We start from the raw sequence: 17,049 nt of genomic DNA on the forward strand, positions 1-17,049 counted from the left end.
CTGAGTTCATGTTCAACAGAGGATGGTCTGGAGGGTTTAACTTCCCTTTTAGGAGGCACCTGGCTGAGGAAATGGTGCTGTGGGAGGCAGTCTGGGTGCAGCCAAGAGTCTTGGGGTCTCCGCAACCCCAGTCGACCTGCCACAAAGGCCTGTGCAAATACTGGAGTTTGTGAGAGTGACTATCTTGGTTGACTGATTCTTGATTGATTGATTATTGATTGTTGACTGATTCTTGATTGATTGATTATTGATTGGTTGATGCCCTCAACAATTAATTTTATAGCGCCTTTTGGGTGCTGGCCTCCCTGAGGCTGTTTGACCCAGCTCCCTGTCACCTTCTCACCCATTTGCTGCTATTTTTCTTCTTGTCTCTTCAGACTTTTCTTGACCCCTGATACAGAAATGAGTGTGGAACCCTCCCTCTGCCTTTAGGCTCCCTCTGCACCTTCCTGGAGTTACTTTCCTGTACCTCATGTCATCCTGATTGAATCTACGGTTCCTGTTGATTTTCCTTTCCTCTTGCACTGCAGTGTACATTCATGAATGTTTTCTGTGTTCCCAATTGTATCCAGGCCCAGATCAGTTTCTGCCCTGTTGTAGGTTTCCAGGACATATTTATAGGGTTACAAAATGTTTCAGCTCTGGGTATTAATGAATACCGGTGGAACTAATGAGGGAATAAAAGGCAGAAGTATTTAGTTTGGTGAGTATTAACTTGTGGTTAACTTTGCATCTTTACAAACATCTGGTTTGTTGGAGGTGGTGAAGATCCCTGCAGGTGAGCTCTTCCCCTTCCCTTTCCCGATGAGACTTATCTGAGGCTTGCCCTGTGGGTGGCTTTTGTGGGTAAAGATTGGTAATGACACCTTTCCTCTAGGTTTCTTTTGTCAAGCATGGGGCTGCAGGATGCTGTGGCTGGTAGCCCTGGTAAGATGAGTGTGATTTGAAACGGGGCTTGTGGAGACCATCCAGGAAAACAGCACAGCAGGGTTTCTATTGCAAGGTTGGACATTCTTGTCGTCAGTCAACATTGGCCAGGCTCCAGTAGGACCATAGAATTGGCACACCCCATGACACTGTGAAGGAAAAAGAGCCTGTGTAAGTACACCAGGCTGAACTGGGATACAATACATGAGCTAGATTTTTGTTTGTTTGTTTGTTTTTGAGATGGAGTTTTGCTCTTGTTGCCCAGGCTAGAGTGCAATGCTGTGGTCTCGGCTCACTGCAACCTCCGCCTCCCAGGTTCAAGTGATTCTCCTGCCTCAGCTTCCCAAGTAGCTGGGATTACAGGTGCCCACCACCACACCCGGCTAATTTTTGCAGTTTTAGTAGAGGTGGGGTCTCACCATGTTGGCCAGGCTGGTCTTGAACTCCTGACCTCAGATGATCCACCCACCTCGGCCTCCTAAAGTGCTGGGATTATAGCCGTGAGCCACTGCACCTGACCCACATGAGCTAGATTTTTATTTGTGTGTGTTTGTGTATCTTCACAGGAAATCATTTTAGCCATTGCTCTTGTCAGTGTAGTAGGAGGAGGATGGACCTGGCCCATCTCCTTAGGTGCTGCCGCATGTGTAGATGGGGCATTCGCAGGGTAGGGGATGCTGTTTACTGAGTTGGAGCCAGGAGCCGGGCACAGTCACTGTGGGTGTAGATGGGGTAGAGGCAGGATGTGGGGATGCTGCAGCTCACTGAGTTGAGATGGGGTCCTGATAGTCACTGCAGGTGTAGATAAGGCGGAGGCAGGGTGGGAAGATGCTGCTCACTGAGTTGAGATGGGGTCCTGGCAGTCACTGCAAGTTTAGACGGGACAGAGGTAGGATGTGAGGACTCTGCTCACTGAGTTGAGATGGGGTCCTGGCAGTCACTGCAAGTGTAGATGGGAGCCTGGCAGAGTCAGGGATGGGCTGCTCCACAGGAAGCTGTGGCCCTGGACAGTTGCACCCTATTTCTGTTCCTCAGTGCCGTGATCTTTACAATTTGTACATTAGAGTAGTTAATCTCTAGGATTTTCTCTTTCTTAATAGACTATATAGAGACCACTCCACAAATAGACAATTTCATAGTGTTCTCTAGTAATAATTCACATATGTCATACACTTTTGCATTTTGATCCCTTTGTGTACATGCTACCTGGAGACAACAAGGTATTCCCTTTACATAGATTATGTAAGTAATCATGCATCACAGTGATGTGACGTTTTGGTAGAGGTGTTCTTTCTTTGGCTTATTTCTGGGGAAGCAGTAGAGCATGGTGGAGCTGAGGTGGATGGTGGAGACAGCCTGCCAGCATTCCTGCTCTGCCTCTTTCTGCTTAGAGTCATTGTGAGGAATAGCAGGGTAAATACACATGAAACACAAACACTGAGGAGCTCCAGAAAGTGTTCAATGGTGTCAGTAATGACGATGATGATGATGATGTTGTTAGTGATGGTGATGAGGGTGACAATGGTATGCCGATAATGATGTTGTAATTGATGGTGATGACGGTAACGATGATGGTGATGGTGGATGGTGGCGTAATTGATGATGATGGTATATTAGTGATGATGGTGTTGATGGGGATGGTGATGATGATGGTATGATGTTGGTGAAGGTGGTGATGGTGAAGATGATCATGATGGTGATGGTGAGTGGTGATGGTGTAATTGATGGAGATGATGATGGTGATGGTGTGGTTGATGGTGACAGTGGCACTAGTGATTATGTAGACATGATGATGGTGATGGTGACGATGTTGATGAATGGTGACAATGATGGTGATGATGATGGTGATGACAGTAATGATAGTGCTGTGACTGGTGATGGTGATAGTGGTAGTGTAGTTGATGGTGATAGTAACAATGGCAATGGTAACGATTGTGATGATGATGCTGATCATAATGATACTGATGGTGATGATAGATGGAGAAGGGTTAGGGGCATATTCTGTGATGCAGGCCAGTATTTCTACCATTCCTTTTCTGGCTCATCCTTGGACTTTCAGGTCCCTGACTTTCACATTTTAACCTCCTATTTACATGCAAATTTCATGTGTGGTTAAGATGAAAGAAAACATTTCATGTTTTAAAAACTGTTATGTTAACATGTAAGGGCCCTGTTATCTCTACTCTTGGAACTTTAAGTAAGGGAAAGAAAAGATAGAAATGACATTGAGCAATGGGGTTAAGTGTCCAGTTGTGGTTTTTCTTACACTGCTCAAAACCTTGCTGGTGTGCTCATACCATCAGTTAGGACTCTGAGGCAATCCGTTCTCACTACATGTCACTGAGTTCCCTTGGGTGGCCTAACATGGTCCAGTTGCCACTGATATCCCAAACTGGTTGTATTTCACAGAGGACAGAGGAAGGCTCTGTTATGGGTGAGTCTCGGCATTCTGGAGTTGAGTAGATTCGGCCCCAAAAGTTACAAGTTTTGTGGGACTTGGTCCCTGGAAGAAGGGAGATCCAGGGAGGATCCAGGATCAGGCCACGCATAAATGCTCCCCATTTGAGAGATGGTTTTCTGGGATCTAATAGTGGAATCAGCGAGACTATCATGGAATTAGACAGGATGGCACAGAATAAAGAAGCGCTGCAACAAGAGAGACAGCTGTAGGGAAGGCCTAAAGGAGATGAGAGTTGAGAAAGGAAGCAAGGAGAAAGGAGAAAAGAAGCAAGGAGAAAGCTGAGAAAGGAGAAAAGAAGCAAGGAGAAAGCTGAGAAAGGAGACCAGAGGGAAAATGGGATGAAGGGAGTTTTGTAAGAAAGATTTGGTAATGGGTTATTCCACACGGTTAACCCAACATTATTAAGCACCTGCTAGGAGAGAAAGATGAGAGTTTTGTGTCCTGTCTTTGAGTCTGACAGAGTCAGCAATACACTAAGTGATTACAGAAAAAAGTTTGGAGATAGATGGGCAGGTCGGTAGGTGTGTGTTTTTTGCTTTGGGCCAGATGCAGTATTAGGACTCCAGGAGAACATGGTAGTTATTTAAAACTAACAAGGCAACAATGGGATCATGGGGTCGAGCAGTGAATGTGACTGCCTTGTCTGGCGGTCCCCCGCTGTGGGTCAGTCACTCCCCTCCTGCCTTGTGGAGCCTGTTACTGGGACACAGAGAGGCTGGCAAACTTGACAATTGATGCTAGGAGAAGCAGAGGGTGACTCACAGGCTTGTTTATAACTTGGTCAATATGTGTCAAGTGTATAAAAGATTCTGACAACCCTGTAAGACAGTGGCCTGGATTCCCAAGGCTCGTGGAGACGTGAAGAATAGCAGTTCCAAGACAACATATAAAAATGTTGGGCGTTTGCAAGCCAGACAGCTCTGTGCTGTAACTGCTGTAGCGGGAGTCAGGATTCCTAAACATGAGTCTGGAAACCTCATCTGACAAGGGAACTGATGTGTGGTTTGCAGACTGTCAGCTGTGGAGCTGAGTGTTCAGGCAAAGCCATGAGAAGGGGCCTGCCACACACCAGCTCAGATGCCGGAGGGTAAGCTGGGCTGGAGGAGGGACAGGCTCCTTACAGGAAAATGCTTTTGGTGGTGCCTACTTGCATGGAATGTCATTGACTCTCACTTGAGATATTTCAGCTTTTCAGTTTTGCAAGTTGATGGATGAAAAGTGATGTCTCCTTTTTATTATGTTTTTCATTCATCTGGTGATTACATGAGGTTGAACATCTAAAAAGATACAGAAAAGCTGCCTGCAGCATTTCTGTTTACTTAGCAAAGCAGCCTTTCAAATCCTTTGCTCATTGCTTATTTAATAATTAGATTATTTTAGGGCGTGGTGAGGTGGCTTATGCTTGTAATCCCAGCATTTTGGGACGCCGAGGCAGGAGAATCGATTGAAACCGGGAGTTCGAGACCAGCCTAGGCATCAAAACAAGACCCCATTTCTACAAAAAATTTAAAAATCGGCCTGCACAGTGGCACGCACCAGTGGTCCCAGCTACTCTAGAGGCTGAGGCAGGAGGATTGCTTGCACCTAGAAATTTGAGGCTGCAGTGAGCTGTGATCATGCCACTGCACTCCAGCCTGGGTGACAGAGTGAGACCTCATCTCTAAAAAGAAAAAAAATAAATAAATAACATTTTGAAAATTAATAAATTTAAAAATCATTTTTTTAAATTTCTAAGACTTCACTATATTATGAATACTAAATCTTATCTGTGATATTAGGCAGAACTTTTGCCAATTTCTGATGACATTTGTCCTCAGAAAAGGTCAGTTTCTTATCTTTCCACTTTGTGCATTGCAAACATTCCAGTCAGTTGCTTGTCTAAGTTTGTTTGTGGCCTGTTTGTCACACAAAAGTTGTAATGTTTGGTTTGTTCAGATCTACTCATCTTTTCATTTAGTTCATACTCTTGTTCCTTGTTTTAGAATGCCTGCCCTTCTCCAAGGTCACAAAGATGTTCTCTGATATTTATTCTAATATTCATTTCAGCTTTTCCAATTCCGAATCAGTTCCATGATTGATGCATCTAAAATTCATGGTATTTCTGTTATTATTATGATGATGTTTTTCATGGAGTAACCAGTGTTCCCAGTTTTATTGTCTGGCTCCTCCTTTCTTTCTGAGTTGTGATGTGTCTCTCCAGTGTCATTTTCTCTCCTATGGATGAGGACACCGCATATGTCCGTCTGTCACAAAGTTTATTTCATACAATACAGAGCGCTGTATATCTGTTAGTCTTGCCTTTTATAAGAACTCTCACATGTGAAATAGTTTAAGATCATAATTTTTCAATAGCTACCTAATATTTTGTTTGTATATATATGTTATTTTATCTTTTTATTGCTTAGGTAAACTTTTCTTTTCATGGCAGAGAGGAATCTTGGCTATCACCCTGTTCTACTCCTAATTACAGAAGGGGAAATGGGTGCCAGAGGGGACATGACTGGCATGGATCCTTGGAGAGGGGCTGGAGTGAGCATGTGAGTTCAGACTCCTGAGGTCCCTGGACACCTGCTCCTGGTCCTGGTGTGTAGCTCATGGTGGATGTTTGCTTTAGTGGGCTCATGCATGTGGAGCCCCAGTTTTTGCACCAGGCACAGAAGAGCCTTTGCACACCAGCTCACTGGCTGTTCCAGTCCAGCTCTGGGAGGTGGGCTCTGCCCACGTAGAGCTGGGCTGGCAGCTGGTGTCACTGCTTAACCTGCTCTGTCACCCAGGGCAGGCAGCTTCTGCTCTGTGCTGCAGTTTGCTATTCGTACAACGGAGTGAGAATGTGCCTTTCTCCCTGGTCCCCATGGGAACAGGTGGAACAAGGCGTCTAAAGTACATGGAGCTTCGTGGAAGGCACCGTAGCAGCCAATAACGGGGCTGCATGGGTGGAGCCTCTCCCAGCCAGCAGGGCATGTGTCTTCTGCAGGGGGAGGTGCGGCGGCCGGCGGGCTCCGGGCAGTGTGCCTGGGCCCCGGTTCTGCAGCCCGAGTTCTACAGGTTCTTCCTGTGGGTCCAGCTCCATGCTCAGAGGGGGAGGTTCCAGAGGCTGAGGCATTTTCCTTCTCTTGCTTCATTCACAGGAGTGGGAAGGTCTGCGCCAGAAGCCCCTGGGAGAATTCACTTACCTTTCTGTTGGTCAAAATTGGGTCCTTACCCCATTCTGAGAGCCTCAGGCAAGGAGAATGAACAGGGTTGCCCTCGGGCTGCGGGTCTCGGGCACCCACTGCTAGGGTCCTAGAAGACCCTAAAGGGCTCCTGTCAGTGTGGTTTGTATTCATCATGATTTACCCTATTAGAAATGGGAAACTGATGAGTATTTAAAATATTTAAGCCAGTTAAAAACAATGGTAATGAACCAATTATATGTTAAAATGAACATATGCTTAATAAAAAATAACTGTATGTTTCAAAACAACAAAATGAGAGGAGGGGCATTTTTTTTTGTGATTCTGTTACGCAGCCTTAATCAAGAGGCTGGTTCCCCCTGCGTGCAGTCTTCTGCAATGTTTGGTTTGAAGCATTGAAAACAATCTAGCACCATAAACATATCTACTTGGAAAAGGAAGCATTTTAATAGGCTTTTCAGGCCATTGTAGATAATCCATTTTGATTCTACACCAGAACTCAAGTGACAGTTGCTTGAAGTTCAATTTCACTGTGGAATCTGAAATTGTATCAGTAGAGTTTTTCCTACTCTGTTTTATTAAAATCCACTGGCCTGTCTTGCACACCAAGTGTATCTTTTACCCGGTGTGGAACACCATGCACTGGACATTTGGAAATTATTGGTTCACTGACAATTTCGCAGAACTTCTAATTGTTGACATATTTGTTATACAATCTCAGGAAAATCCCCACATTTGTTAATATTATTGTTGATTTTAACAGAAATATCCTAGGAGTTGTTAGGCCCTGGTGACGGGTACAAGTCTTTTTTTTTTTTTTAAGACAGGGTCTTACTCTGTCACCCAGGGCATGATCTCGGGCTCACTGCTACCTCTGCCTCCTGGGTTCAGGAGATTCATGTGCCTCAGCCTCCCAAGTAGCTGGGATTACAGACATGCATCATCATGCCCAGCTAATTTTTTGTATTTTTAGTAGAGATGGGGTTTGACTATGTTGGCCAGGCTAGTCTCAAACTCCTGACCTCAAGTGATCTGCCCACCTCAGCCTCCCAAAGTGTTGAGATTACACGCGTGAGCCACCACATCTGGCCTGGGTACTAGTCTTCTAAAATTCTAATTTTCACTTGAAATCTCAAATTTTGACATTGGTTTATGATGACAGACTCACTTCATTTTTGAGAAAATGACAAGCACTTGAGTCTGAATAACCACATTTTGTCTGCTAGGAGTTCTTTCAAATAAAAATGACATTCCCTGAGAAGGTGGCTGGTTTAGCTGCCAGCTCACACAAGTGCTATTCCAAAAAGGAGGCAGGTCTGCGTGGCTGAGGGTCAAAGTGACCTGTGGCCTCTTCTGGGCCTGTGTGCTTCAGAGATGGATTTTGGTGTGAAGTTCTTCTGCTGTTTTGGAGCCTCGCTTGTGGCCAGCACCTTCACAGCCCCAAATCCCTAAGTGGTGATCAGGTAATGAGGTCTCCACAGCGTGTGGGCCTGCTGGCTATGGGCTTCTGAAAGCAGACCTGGAACAGGTCAGGATTGGGACACAGTTGTCCAGCACATGAATCCTCAGTCTCATCCACAAACCCCAGTCTCACATTAGTAAAACAGGTGAAGATAGGTAGCTTCTTTCCAGGGTGTGGTGGAAATTTGGTAATACCCATGCAGTGCAAGCTTTTAGGTGCTGAGTGTATCAGCTGCCTGTCACTCCTGTTAGCGCTGCTATTGTGAGACCCTGGTCATGCACCACAGAGACGCTGTCGCTTGATGAGCTTGCAGCCCATCGGGAGAGATGGACACAGGGAGATCATCATGATGTGACAAGCCATGATGACCTGCCATGATGGGTCAGTGGCACAGAAGGGTGTGAATTCAGGAATGGAGGCAGCTGAGCTGGGCCCAGGAGGTGGGTGCAGGATGGCGTGAATGAGGAGCTGAGGTTGGTATGGGCAGGGTTAGGGCAGGCAGGGAGCTGTCTCCTGTGGGTGGCAGGATAGGAAGCTGGGCCTGGGCACTGTTAGATTCATATTTTGTAATATGTCAGAAAGGCAGGGAGAGTATGGGTGGATGAAAACACTGAATTTGATGCGCAGACGGGCTGGAGTCCCACCTTCATGGACCACGGCTGCCCCCTTGACTGAGTCACCCTTACAGTTTCTCCCTGAGAGGTGCTTATGAGGAGCAAGTGCAGTAACATATGGGAAAGTATCTCGTATACTGCCTGGTGCGGTGCTGACCAGAGCTGGGCCACAGATAGATTGACGGTGGACTTGCTACTCTGAGGATTACCCATGCTGCTGGCAATCGAATGTGAAGTCCTAGTCCAAACATATGTAAAACTTTGAGGGTCACTTTCTACGTACCAGAAACAATGGCCCTGCCTCTCAGGATTGTAGTCTTGGCTCATGGGCAGTTTATATGATTTCACTATGATAATTGAATTTAATGATTTTGTCCTACGGTGCCGATGGCTGTCTGGTGGCCGAGTAGGCCACCCACCATGGATGTATCATACCAGTGCCACCCTTGCACTGACCAGGGCCATTTTTTTGTGTTGAGTTGGAATGTTGCATGACAAATGATTCCCAAAGTTAGTACCTTAGCATAACAGTAAGCATCTGTTATCTCCCACTGTGTCAATGATCAGAAATTTGGGACATAGGTGACTGAGCAGTTCTGGCTCAGGGTCTCTGGAGAGGCTGCACCATCTGAAGGCTTGGTTGGGGTTGGAGACCAGCTTCCGAGGTGGTGCACTTCTGTGGCTGGGAAGCTGGGGCCAGCTGTTGGTGGGAAGCCTCAGCTCCTCTCCATGGGGGCCTCTCCATAGGGCTGCTTGAGTGTCCTCACAACATGGCGTCTGGCTGTCCTCAGAATGAGTGATCCTGGAGACCAGGACAGAAGCCATGATGCCTTTTAGCCACAAAAGTCACACACCGTCCCCTCTGCCAGGTTGCACTGTCACACAGCCCAGCTGATTCACTGTGGGAGGGGGCTATACACCGATATGGGGGCCAAGAGATGAGGTCACCCAGGCCATCTGGAAGGCTAACCGCTGCATGATGTCGTGGTCTTGTGACATGCTGCTAAACGTGTGTGGGCAGAATTCTTTGCCTGACTCTCACTCAGCCAGAGGCCAGAGGCCTGCCCACTGCCCTTCTCCTTATCTCAGTCCTTTGTGCTGGCCTCTGCCAGGGACGGTTTCTGTCTGAACTTTTAATCTTGTGTGGAAGCCCCTTGTTTCCCAATGGCAAGTCTCTCTTGATTTGAAAATCACTGATCACCTTTGTGTGTTTTGCCCATTAGAAGGTGTAGGATAAATACATGACTTTGTGAATAATCTTACAAACCTCAAGGTATAGAACGACAATTCAGCAATTCAAAAACATAGATCATACAAAGATAACAACCTAGCTGTAACTACTGGAGTTCTAATAATTGCCATGCATGGGCAAGTGACCTTATCTGTTTCATCCTCATTCAACCCTACACAAACCTTTTTGACTTTGATACGTCATTGAAAACAGAGTGCAGGAGGGGGAGTCACAGGGTGTCGACACGCAGAGCTGGGATGTGGGGCCCCTCTCCCTGACTTCTGAGGCCTTGGTCTTCAGGTCCCACACACTTCTGCATGTGGACATTGCTTTCTAGTTTCAAAACAGGGTCCCTTGAAGGATTCCATTTGACCCATGATAGCTCCGTGGGAGGAAACAAAGACCCAGCTAGAGGGGCAGAGCCTGGATAGGAGGCTTTGGTCACTGTTCCCCAACCCAAGTCTCTTTCTTTTCTCCCACAGCTGTCCCTGTGAGCTGGCAAACTTGGGGGAAGGGAGGGCATGTACCCGACACTCCCTTGGAGCTGGCACAGGAGGCTGTGTTGGGATTATTAGGTGTTGCTGGTTCATTTCTCTTTCCCTGTCCTGCAAGGCCTGACTGCAGCATGCTCATGGTGCTCGTGGGGAGGTTTATGCCTCATCATCACAGCTGCAGCCTCTGGGCAGAAGGGCCTGTGAAATCCACATTAGTTCCAGCTCCGCATTGCATTGTTAGGGCCTCCAAAGGGACACAGGACTCGAAGGGACACAGGACTCGAAGGGACACAGGACTTGCTCCGTTCTCACAGTGGCCCCTCTGGAAGGATTCTCCTATAGGAATTTAGACATGAATTTATTCTGACAGTCAGTTCTCAGGTTGGCAGGAAGTGGAAGCATGAAATCCAGATGCATGACTTTCTCACAAATTTAAAGGCTCCAATCCGGTCTTTCATGGACACTTTAAATTCTGATTCTTAAGGGGCATTTTCCGGTTTCTCTTCTTTTTTCAGGGATCAGTCATAATTTCTGGGCATACATGAATGCTTTCTGCTGCTGAAATTCACTATTCTTCTTTAGGGATCCAGTTTGGCTGGACGTACATACCCCTTGGAAAACCAATCTGCTCGTGACCCTGCTCCCAAGACATTCCTACCTGAGCCACCTGAGCTGTTGCTAACAGACAACAGTTGTAACTCTGCTCTTGCACACCACGTCCTCACTGCCTTCTGTCCACACTGCCGTGTGTCATATGTAAAAATCTCCCTCGTGCCAGAGAGAGGCCACCTATGGGATCTTCAAGCCAGAGATTTTGAAGGATTGAGAGGGTTTGAAGATGTAAGAATTCTTGCTAGAGAGACTGCTCGACACACATTCTTTCTCTCTTTTTTTTTCCAGACTGCAAGTATTCCTGCCACAAGAAATGTGAAGCCAAGGTAAGCATTCCATTGCTTTCCCATGGGACTTTTTAAAGCTGACTTGGCCTTCATTGAATGATATGTGTGGGGGGGGCCTCTTTGGACTGCAGCCACGGAAAGAAAACTCTTTAGGAAAGCCAGGGCTGGGATACGGTGTATACCTTTCATCTCAAGGATAAACCAAAGAGCTTTGAAATCCACGATTTTAATTATGGAAAATAATTCTTAAGAATTTGATTTCAGATAAGAATTCAACAGTTGTCCCCTGGCCACATCAACGGCTCCTTCTCAGTGGCGCACGGTCCCTGGTTTCTCACTGCCTTGTCATACTGCCTCTCAGCAGAGAGAGGGCAGGAGCAGGGATATCCAGGGCATTCCCCTGGCCTGGGGACTTTTCTGCTTCATTTTGGAGATAGTTGTGCATAGATGGATTGGGGTTTTCAGCTGCCACGGAAACCTGGGAACCCTGGAGTAAGGTTTAGTGATGTTCACTGAGGTTTGTGAGTCTCTGGAGAGGTTAAATTGCCCGAAGGCCCCTATGACCAAAGGAGGCCTGGCTATGTCCTGTTGGGCTTAGGGTTTTGGTGAGTGGGGAAGTGAGGTGGCCTGGAAGTGCCGTGTGGGAAGTGACAGACACCCCAAGGAAGAAGCACATGGTTTTCTACCTTGTCTTGGTGCTCACACCTTCAGATCTCCTGGGGATGGTGGCTGTACTTACAGAATCCCCAGGTATGATTTGGGTTTGCAGTCAGGGTGTCAGCAGTGTTTTGCCCTATCTACTGTCTGGCCCTGCCTATGGGGGCTCCGTAAGTGTCCTGACAGGTTGTCTCCATGGCTGTAGGTCCAGGGAAGAGGAGTTTTAGAGTCTTGGGATTTTGCTACTGTTACAGACCTCATGGGTCAGCTGTTTTGATCATTTCTATCCCTGCCTTGGGCTCCGAGTGGAAGGCTGTGCTGGAAGCTGACTTCACGTTACCATGAACTCACTGCGTGTGGGTCTGCTTTCCATGTGAGGACTAGGGGGGTTGGTTTCCCCGACACTCCCGATCTCAGGCATACACAAACACACACATGCATAAATACGCACATGTGCGTGCACATAAATACACATGCACACAAACACATTTGTGCTCACACGCACACATGCATATGTGTGCACACAAATACACACACACACACAAAGTTGGAAGAACTAGACTAGTATAGCTCTATTTCTTTTCTCCCAAGAGACTTTTTAAGTTTTCATTATGGAGAATGCTGAGCACGTGCAGGAGCAGAGAGGATGGCACAGGGCCTTGCTGCCCGCTTCCTGAACCCCAGACCAGCAGCCCCTGTGACCTGGCCACACCTCCTTGCTGGCTGTCTCCTCCAGATGTCACGTGGGGTGCACTTCTCAGGACTCCTGGGGGCTGTGTGGAGTGCTTCTCCTCTTGCTTTCCACCCTGCTCTGGAGAGGGCTTCCCCTTTTCCAGAGGAGTAGGCGTTTCTTGTTCACACACTCTTAGGTGTAGCTGATTTCTGACCATGGTTTATTTGAGGTTTTTTGTCCACAGATAGGCTCCTTTCCTGGGGTGCTGTGCACCTTCAGTGGTGTGGGAGCAGTGCTTCTGAATGCAGTGGTGAGTGGAAAGATTGTACCTTTGGGGGAGCATTTCAGACTTGGAGAGCTTCCCCCTCCTCTAGGAGGACTGGGATGTGTTGTCCCTTAACCCTGTTGTGTGGTGCCTTTGTCCTCATTGCTTGCATCTCGGGTCAGCTGCAGAGTAGGAGGAGGGGGTGGGCTGCTTTTCCTGACTCTGTTGTGGGCCCAGCCACCTCTGAGCTGCAGCCGCAGAGATGAGCCTGCTGTTGTTCCTTCCATTTCTTAAATGAAGCCTGTCGCCGGCTGCTTAAGGGATTGAATTCTTTGGTTCAAAGTGTATTCCAAAATCCTTAACTATCACTGAATATGGAATTTCTAACGGCAACCATTGGCAGTTTGCTGAGGGATGGATAAGCTCCTATTCCTATCAGATCACAGTGCGGGGAAATATATCCATGTTCATTTTTTTTTATAATACAGCTTTGAACCGCAGGGGAGTAAGCCACTGGCAATAACAAAGCACCTTCTCATTCCAAAAATATAATGCCATCGTTGTTGGGGATATGAGGGCCATAACTCCCCAGCTGCTCCTGCAGGGTACTTGGCTAAGGGAGCGGCTCGGTCTTCCAGGAACTGAATATGGCTGTGGCTTCTCCCACATTATTGCACTCGGCTTTTGAGTCCTTGATTACTGTGTTTACATATATCGCCCAGTGGGCTCCTTAGATGCTGCACTCAGATTGCTCAGGCAAGTATGAAGCCTTGGTTCAGCTAATAGGCTTTGTCTGGCATCAGACCCGAGACTGGGTGGTAGTGTGTGCTGTGTTAAACCCCCTCGATGGTGTTCCCCTCTGTGTGGGAGCACTTGCGCCTGTGTCTACAGGCTCCGCACATGCCCTGGAGCATGTGGCTGGTGTGTGGTGGTGCTAAAGGCCACAGCTGTTGATCTGCTGCTGTCAGTGACATTGTCACAGGCTCCTCCTGTCCAGGCCCTCAGAGCCCCTTCTGTGGCACTGACGATGTGGAGGAACCATCCTGCAGAAATGGGGACCGAGACAGCAGCTGGGGGATCAGGCAGGGAGGCAGAGCCATTGTTGCGACATTTTGAGAAGCCCCAAAAGACTGCTGTCACTCTCTTCTTGAGCCATTGGACAGTATGTCCTCTCAGGCCAGGCCATGCAGCTCAGTGGGTAGATGGAGGCAGAGACCTGGACTTGGATCCCAGTGGGGCTTTTTGTCTCCCAAAGCCTTTCTAGTTCCCCTTGCTATGGTCTTGATGTTTGTGTCTCCCCCAGATTCCTGTGTTGAAACCTGATCCCCAAGGTGATGGTAGCTGGAAATGGAGGCCTTTGGGGAGATGATTAGGTCGTGAGGGTGGAGTGTCTATGAATGGGATTAGTGCCTTTATAAAAGGTACCCCAGAGAGATCCCTTACCTCTTCTGCTATGTGCATACATGGCAAGAAGGCATCCTCTATGAACCCTGAAAAGGGCCCACATCAGACACTGAATCTGCTGGTGCCTTGATCTTGTACTTCCCAACCCTAGAACCTTGGGAAGTATATTTCTGTTGTTTATAAGCCTTCCAATATTTTGTTTTAGCAGCCCACGTGGACTTAGATAGGCCCTGAGCCTCACTTTCTTCTTGCATAAAAAAAGTGAATAATAGTTTTCTATAATAAACAGAAAAATAACTTTCTCTTAGCTGTTGGTTATGATAATACTTACTTAAGTTTCAGGGAAGTCAAATAATGTATGTACAATCACTTGAAAGTTTGGGATTTCAACTATTTTGCTTCCTGGAATGCAGTGCTTATTCATGTGAGCCACATGAGCTGTGTGGGCATCATGACTTGCTTTTTTCCTGGCTGTCACTTGACTTACCGGCAAGAGTGAAAAAAGAAGTACGAGAAATGAAGCAGTTGTAGGAAAGCAGATGTTGGGGAGGGGAGAAGAGGGAGGAAAGGGTGGCAGGTGGTGCCCCACTAAAGGAAATGAAAGGGAGGTTCTGTGGAGCTTAGGCAAGCAGATGGAGGCACGGGAATCCTATCCTTGAAACCTGCAGCCTGGCATCATGGTGAGATGCCTCTTCCGCCTCTGCCCACTTGCAGACACATTTGCTCCTTAGAGTTGCACTTTGTGTAGGGTATTGAGTATCATCTTGAATCATCAGAGGAGAATGTGTAGGGTATTGAGTATCATCTTGAATCATCAGAGGAGAAATAGACCAGCAGGTAATTTTTTGGTAAACTTAAGACCCCATGTAGGGACCACATGCAGGAGTTAGTGAGGGGAACATGTGCAGGAGTAATGTTGGGGAGACGCCCTGCAGAGGGTCCCGATGCACAGCTCCCCCTTTAATCCAGGAAAAACACAGAACCTCCTGCCCCCTGGGCTCCAATGCTCTCAGACCCCCTGGCTCATCCTCAGCCTTTGCAGCCTGGCTGTGAAGGTCCAGCTTGCTGTTTCTCTCTCTGCACGTGCCTCGGTTTGCACCCTTCTTGGATATAAAATACAGGAGTGCTGGTGTTGCCTCCTTGCTGAGTCTGTAGAAGGAGAATGCAGCAAGAGGAGAGAGGTCCCAGGCTCTGTCCAGCCTCTTGGCTCCTGCAGGTGGCCTCAGCGTCTTCTTCCACTGTCCCGGTGCTCCATCTGGGCAGTTGCCAAGCCAGGAGCCTTTCCCCTCTCTCCAGCTGGCTGCTTGAGGGAGAGAACTTTGTGATAGGCTTGCTGCTCTTTTTAAGCTGAGGCTACAGGAGGTCCTGGGGAAGTCAGCGGAACCTCCTGCTGCCCTCATTGCCTGCTGCCCTGGGGGCCTTTGCTGGGCTCTCCTATCAGGGATCCCCATGTCCTGGCTGCGGCTGATGCAGGAGCTTTGTCACTTCCACCAGACAGGCCCAGGGCAAAGACTTGGTCCTCTGCCATGGAAAACACGGGACCTAGAGTTTATGGCTTCTTCAGAAACTGTCCCTAGACATTCATCCTGGGCGTCAACAGACGCTCAGTGGCCTAACTGATAAGTTTCAACCACTAACTTCTGTCTGGCAGTTAACTTTCATCTTCAGATCACTCCTTTTCTCTGCATGCTAAGAGCCGCAGCTGCCGTGCAGTAGGATACGGGCCTGCTGGGTCCCAGGGATTGACCTGTCCAGCCCCCTCTCCCCATTGTCTGATGAAAAACCTCAAGACCCCAGGGAGGTGAAACAACTTACCTATTGTCACCTAGCTTCTGAGGCCCAGAATTCATGGGTGTTGCATTTCAAAGCTCTGATTTTTGCTGTTCCATGTGTTCTTTTTGGTGCTTTGCCATCTTCATGTATCAGAAATGGAGCTGAGGTTTGTGTGGGTGACTTTAGCCCACCTTGCTCGTATGCCTACAAAACCTACTATGCCTCTTGTGAACTCCAGCTCCAGGGCCAACTTCTCTAAAACACAAGATGAGCGTCTCTCCCGCTTGGCTTGGGGCTCACTCCTCCTGGGCTGCATTTCTATTTCTCTTTCATGAAATGATGCCTGAGAATTCTCTGACTCCCGCATGGCTCAGGGCTCTTCTTCCCCGTGAAGGCTCTGCTCATACATCCGTGGCATCTTGTCCGAGACTCCCAGTCCTCCCACGAGACAGTGAGCAGGGGCAGTATCTCTCCCCAATTCCCATAGCTCTTTGCAACCCTGCAGGGGCCTCAGCTGTCGCAGCTGTGTGTTTCTGTTTTGGACCTTCTCACCCGTGCACAAGGAGCGAGGCTGTGGGAGCTGCTGTTTTGCTGACCCTGAGCTCTCGGTTACTGCATTCTCTGAGCCTGTCTCATCTTCCATGTCCAGACCTTACCCTGTCTATGGCCCCAGAGCCTCCACTCTCCAGCATCCCACCAGCCAGCTCTGCTCTGCTTAGGGCAGGGGCCTGTCTTTCCTGCCAGGACACAGGGCACGGAGGCTGCAGACTCTCGTCCCCACCTTCAGCAGGGTTGGTGCTCCCTGGGCTCTTGGTGGAGGACGGAATCTGGTTGAAGCTCATTGCCACAGCTTTTAAGGTTGGGGTGTCAGCTTTAACCTCCCCAAAAGGTTTAAGTAGTGGCCTTTTTTCATATGGTCTTCACTAGGAACGAATGATCTGAATTTGTTAGTAACAAGGCCTAATAAATTCTTTCTTTCTCTCTTTCTCTCTTCCTTTCTCCTTTCCTTCCTTCCT

At 47.9% G+C, this 17,049-nt stretch overlaps 1 protein-coding gene across 1 annotated transcript in view; it reads left to right on the forward strand.

Moving 5' to 3' along the window:
* Positions 1-17,049, forward strand: part of LOC129051055 (tensin-3-like) — a 158,942-nt gene that overhangs the window by 40,232 nt on the left and 101,661 nt on the right. The window contains exon 3 of the mRNA XM_063718540.1: positions 11,263-11,300. Coding sequence (XP_063574610.1) covers positions 11,263-11,300 — 38 coding nt within the window. The remainder of the gene's footprint in view (positions 1-11,262; positions 11,301-17,049) is intronic.

Source organism: Pongo abelii, chromosome 19 (genome assembly GCF_028885655.2).
Source record: "Pongo abelii isolate AG06213 chromosome 19, NHGRI_mPonAbe1-v2.0_pri, whole genome shotgun sequence".
Lineage (NCBI taxonomy): Eukaryota > Metazoa > Chordata > Mammalia > Primates > Hominidae > Pongo > Pongo abelii.